The sequence below is a fragment of the Carlito syrichta genome, unplaced genomic scaffold, assembly GCF_000164805.1.
Source record: "Carlito syrichta isolate Samal-C Ts95f unplaced genomic scaffold, Tarsius_syrichta-2.0.1 Scaffold120455, whole genome shotgun sequence".
NCBI lineage: Eukaryota > Metazoa > Chordata > Mammalia > Primates > Tarsiidae > Carlito > Carlito syrichta.
In genome coordinates this window covers 153272-158974 of record NW_007064551.1, presented here as the reverse complement: position 1 = coordinate 158974, position 5703 = coordinate 153272, and the positions used below count along the sequence as shown (strand labels likewise).

At 41.4% G+C, this 5703-nt stretch overlaps 1 protein-coding gene across 4 annotated transcripts in view; it reads right to left on the bottom strand.

The window, feature by feature from the left end:
* Nucleotides 1-4488: 4488 nt before the first annotated feature.
* Nucleotides 4489-5703, bottom strand: part of MKLN1 (muskelin 1) — a 151563-nt gene continuing 150348 nt past the window's right edge. For all 4 annotated transcript variants that reach the window (XM_008048005.1, XM_021707540.1, XM_021707538.1 and 1 more), the window contains one exon: nucleotides 4489-4840. In XM_008048005.1, coding sequence (XP_008046196.1) covers nucleotides 4719-4840 — 122 coding nt within the window. In that variant the 3' untranslated portion in view covers nucleotides 4489-4718. The remainder of the gene's footprint in view (nucleotides 4841-5703) is intronic.

Genomic DNA, 5703 nt, shown 5'->3' with positions numbered 1-5703 from the left:
TGCCCAGGCGGGTCTCGAACCCACGGGCTCAGGCAATTCACTCACCTCAGCCTCCTAAAGCGTGGGATTACAGGCTGAGCCACCGAGCCTGGCTCCAGGTGCTCTGTTATGAAATGTATACCTTATCAATAGTTCTTTAACCATAGTTTCTAGGCCAGAAGAGAAGCCAACAGAGCATCCTCCCACATATCCGCCAAAGTCATTAGGACCACTCCCAGATAAAAATAACCCAAGTGTGCTTAGAACAATATCTAAATGTTATTAGTGCTTCAATAATAGACCACTTTAATCTTACTATTCTCTTGTTATAAGCAAGAATACAGCATGTTTGCCTCAGAATAATTTTGAACTTTGTCCTCAAGCAGTACAATGCTCCCAAGCAATGTCACAAAAAATCTAGGAAGTCTAACACTTTACAGAGCTAAGAATAAGGTTAAATTAGCTAAGACAAATAAGTGGAAATGCAATTCACAGTACTTGGTGGGGAGGAGAAAATCAAGGTTTAAAGAATCATGTATAAACTTAGGTTCTAAGACAGCATTTATTGAGGAAAAGAAAAAGCATTGTGTGAAGTAATCAATATACTGTAATCATGAGTCCTCCCAGAAAAGCAAACAATGCCAGCATCATCCATTTGAGACCATCAGCTCAGTTATTATTTCAACAAACTTGGAAATGTCTAACTTCAACTGGCATACCCCGGATTACAAGTTTCAGACAGCCAAGTCATTTCAGCATTAAAACAATTCACAGGGAGATAAACCACAGTCAAAACCCACAAAAGGATAATGTTATTTGACTAATAAGGAAAACAAAAAGTTAAAGCACCCCAAGATTTAACCCACGAGGCCTGTCACGTGCAGACCGGCTGCTGTGGACTCTTCCTGGGAACCTGCCCACAACAGACAAGGGGCTATCTCAGGAATTTAAAACTTGGTGAAAATTCAGGCAAGAATTTCTGCAAAGGGATGAGATTGTGGATGAATATGGATTTTTAAGAAGACAAGTAACAGTTAAGGGGGTACATATCTTTGTAGCTAGATGACTCTGTCTAGAGGACACATCGAATGATCCCATAGAAATCTCTTCAAGCTGTCACTCTCTGCTCTTATGCAGCATTCAACCAGCGAAGTAAGGGTTTCACACAACTTCCACTGAGAGATAATCGAATGGACCACAGCTACCCTAGGAATTCCATGTAGTGCTAAGAATAATTATAGGGTAACTTCTTCTTGTAATTACCATAAAAATGAGTATAATTCAGAGAATAAAACCAGGAAGATACTCCTCAGGGCTTTCTTGATCCACTGAGCATCATTCTCAATCTCTCACAAAATGATTAAGTGCCTCAAACCAGTTTTCGTTTATAGGTTAGATTTTAAAATGCTGTTTTAGTATAGCTCGGTTAAGGTATCTCTTAAGGCAGATGTGACGAGAGCAAATGAAATGATAAGCTGCCAGCCATTTACATACAACATACATATTTCACCCAAGAATGTAGTTTTAAAAAACAAGTTTAAATCACTGAGCTCTAAACCCGACAAGCCTAGGATAAACAGCGACTTAGCATTCTAATGTTTTCTGTCCATTTTGCTTATTAGACATGGGCATGTCAGTTTTGGTAAAAATGAAAACCAGCCCTAAAAAGATGACCTGGATAAAAGTTAATATTGTCTGTCAGTTTTAGCATGGAGGCAGGCATTCAAGTCTGAATTCCTTTGCTTAAGTAAGAGAGTGATATTTGAATTAATCAAGCTGGCCATGTAAGATCTCTGTCATTCAAAAAATAAAATGTTGCTGCTTTTGAGAAGTGTCTTCCAAAATCAGGCCATTTCTCAATGAAGGATAAATACTGAAAATACTGTTAGAAATCTAGTTTATTTCTGGTTGAAAACAGTATGTCCCACTCAGAAAAAGAATAAGGATGAAACCACGTATAATAAAAATAAGCAAACTGTATACTACTTAATTAATATGTCAAAAGCATTAGCCAGGTGTTTTAATTTGGGACTTGCCTGTAATCCCGTGCCTTTGGGAGACTGAGGTGAGTGGACTGCCTGAGCTCGCGGGTTCGAGACCCGCCTGGGCAACTTGGCGAGACCTCATCTCTACAATAAATAAAAAATTAGGTGGGTGTGGTAGCGTGCAGCTGTAGTTCCGGCTGCTTGGAAGGCTGAGGCAGAAGGATCGCCGGAGCCCAGCAGGTCAAGGCTGCGGTGGCCGGGAGCGGCCACTGCACTCCAGTCTGGGTGACAGAGTGAGACCCCAACTCAAAAAAAAAAAAAAAAAAAGGAATTTTTAAGTAGTGAAGCATACACACCTGGCCACTTAAACAATGTGTCTACCCAAATCTGGTTATTTAAACTGCAGTTTCTCACTGCGTATGCAACCAACGTTCAGGGTGAGCGCTGATGGGACCTGCTGTGGTCACGGACGTATGAAGTCCGCATTCTCCGCAGGCATGCCCAGCAGTGCCCCATTAAAGCCCCGGGACAGATTCTGACTAGGATGCCAGTCGCTCCTCTGTAAGCTTATCTCACTTTGGCAACAGTAAGTGGATCATATGATTCAACCCCATTTAAACATGGCAGTGAAAAAAAAAACAAACCCAGAAATGAAGGGGAAAAATTCCACCTAAGTGAAGTAAGGAAAGATGAAATTAAAACAAGCATGTTTTCCCAAAATAACTTGTCAGAGAAGTTATTAGGGAAAAACAAAAACCAAAATCTCTGAGGTCAAGAACTGAGTCCCACCAAATAACATGGAGTTTAAGGAGCTGATGAAAAAATGACCAAGAAAGCACTAAAAACAAGCAGTGGACGGCAGCAGATTTCACTAGTGTTAAAGTGCCAGAATTCACGCCAAGCAAAACCAGAGCTTTTACATGTAGGCAGTCCTGTCAAGCTCAATTTCTTCCCTGTCAGTCGTCTGACTAGCCCCTGTCTCCACAAAACCGGGTTCAACAGACTACAATATTAATGATATCAATTAGTTTTATGTCTTGACTTTTACCGAGAAGAATCATTCTATGAAACTGTGTAAATATGTAACTAAGTTGTAATGCTCAACCGTATTGTACAGTTACACAATTTGGTACTTGCTGAATTATATAGTATACCTTTTACAAGATAAGGTACAGATCTAATTGCTTAATAAATCACTACTGATTGCTTTGGAATGCTTGGAAAGTCAGAGAGTCCATGATTCAAGCACACAACTGTAAAAATACATTTCTATCCATCCCCAGAAGAAGTAAAACCATGTAATAAAGACAGAATGAAGAGGGATCTCAAAGTCTCATTCCTCTGCATGCCATTCTCTGAAAGTGCAGGTCAATTTTTTCTTTCTTTCTGAGGTCCGATCTCACTCCTCAGGGACATCCATAAACTGCTCACTCTACCAGCCACTGGACTGGCGGACATTTATTGTACCGAATCTGCATCTGGCCCGGTGGGTATCAGCTCCACACAACACACTTTTGGAGCAAATGTGGGCACTGGCCAGACATGGGTTTCCCATGTCGCATTTCACGGTGCCTTGTGGGAAGATACATACCTGTGTCCCTCACAAAAACAAACGAACAAAAAAACGGAACCATGGGAAAGCCCGTCTGCCATACCTGTTTCATTAAAAAAATATCTGCACTATTATTTTTCCTTTTCTCCTTTAAAAAAGTCTGGTTCATGTGCTTAGTAAAATGCCTGTCGGTTGCATACCACGGGATAATCACAAACCATCTACTCTTCAAAGTATCAGTATCTACAGGTGGATGCAGGGGCCAAGGATTATAAAAATAAATGAAAGCAGTTCCAGAAACCACCTGGGAGAGAGGAGAGAAGAGGGAGGAGAAACAGAGCCCTGGCCTGCACAGCTCTCCCAAAGAGAGTCGCCTTCTCTCAAAACTGCTGCGAAGACGTCAAGGAACAGACTATTTGTGACCCCACCCCTCCTGCTGTTCATTTCTATAAGGGCTCTCCAAGTCATGAGCTCAGCCTCCTCAGCTTAAGGTGTCTGTGACTCAGTCAGATGGTACTGTAACATCTACTATAAAATATATCATTATATTAATATGATGCACCACTCTCAGGTGCCTGGGCCAGTCTCAGGTTTCATTTCCTTAGTTCTGTAGCGGAGCGCAAACTTGAGCCTTCAGTTCTGTCTACTGTTTAATGTAACATGAGACAAGTCACCACAGACACATGTATCATCTTAACACACACCAGCTGTCCTACAGAGCTACACACTTGCTAAGGGTGAAGAGGTAAACAAGTGACACACTCACAAGCAGCTGTGTGACCCAAGGCAAAGGAAAGAGAGGAGAAAGGTCTAACGGCTCAATGGCAACAAACCCACAACTCTTGTGCTGAGTCTGTTAGTAGAGCTCATTTCTCCCAGTTTAAAAAAATGAAATAAACGTCAGAAAAGGGCAAACTGCCTATTTTTTCTTTCATATTCATTAACTCTTAAAAGTTAAAGTAAGAAAAAATATATATTTAAATGGAAAGTATACCAATTTCACTTTATTAGCCTAATGTAGGAAGAGGATGAGGAGAATTGGGGCTGAGGTCAGGCATGAAAGAAGAGGATTAAAACTTGTGATGGTTACGATCCCTTAGAGCTCTGGTGCAGTTCCCGGTCCCCGCAGCCGGACTGTCAGTAAGAGGCTGCACCCGCAGACTGGTGCCGAGTCCCACCTCGTCTCTGTCCAGTGGCTCCACTTACAGCGTGATGAGGTCCACCAGGTTGCCTTTAGGAGGGGTCATGCTGTCAGGAAAGAAATTTACTAAGGTGTCAAAGAGCTGAGTTCTTTGCGCATAGGTGTGATCCACATCCGAAAAGCCTGGTGAGGAAGAGACACAAAGAAAATCCATAGTGTTTAAAATGTCCAACACAAAAACTAGTAGAGATCAGAGCAATGTATCCACTAATGGAAAAATCAACTCAGGTTTCAAAACCAGATGCATGCTTCTGACGTGATCTCAGTTCCACCACCTGGCATCATTTGGTGTAATGGTGGATAAATCAACCACCTTTCTGGCTTTTAGCCTTTCTGTTTCCTCAGCTGCGAGCCTGTGATAATCCTGTTCACTTTACAGGGTTATCGTGCAGATTAAACGATTTACATGAAAAGCATTTGGCAGAAGAACTGGCACTTTAGTAACTACACAATACTGACTTCTCGCCTCTGCTTCCTTACCAGGTCTGTCCTCTGCTAGTCCACTGAGGAAATTCCACTTCTCTTTTCTGACTTTTTAATACTTCTGTACCACTAAAATTTTTTCATAGTAAAAACATAATAAAATCAAAATGACAGGGGTCTTTTAAAAAAGTGGTCTAAAACCAAGGCCCTGAGAGCTAGTAGTCTTGGAGAACTGAGATGGTTAAGGGAAAGAAATACTGGTTCAATAAACAGAATGAGACCATGGCTTCATGGGACTAGTACCTAGTTTTATGCTAGGTACACATCATATGAGAAACAGAGCAACGAACTACTTTTATTCAGATAAATATAAAAAAGCAGATTGACATTTTTAAAAGGCAGGGACTGTTCATCTAAAGGATTTTTTCTCCCTTAACCTCTAGTAAACATTTAATTTTCTTTTTTTTTTTTTTTTTTTTTGAGTGGAAGTCTCACTCTGTCACCCAGACTGGAGTGCAGTGGCCGCTTCCGGCCACCGCAGCCTCGACCTGCTGGGCTCCGAA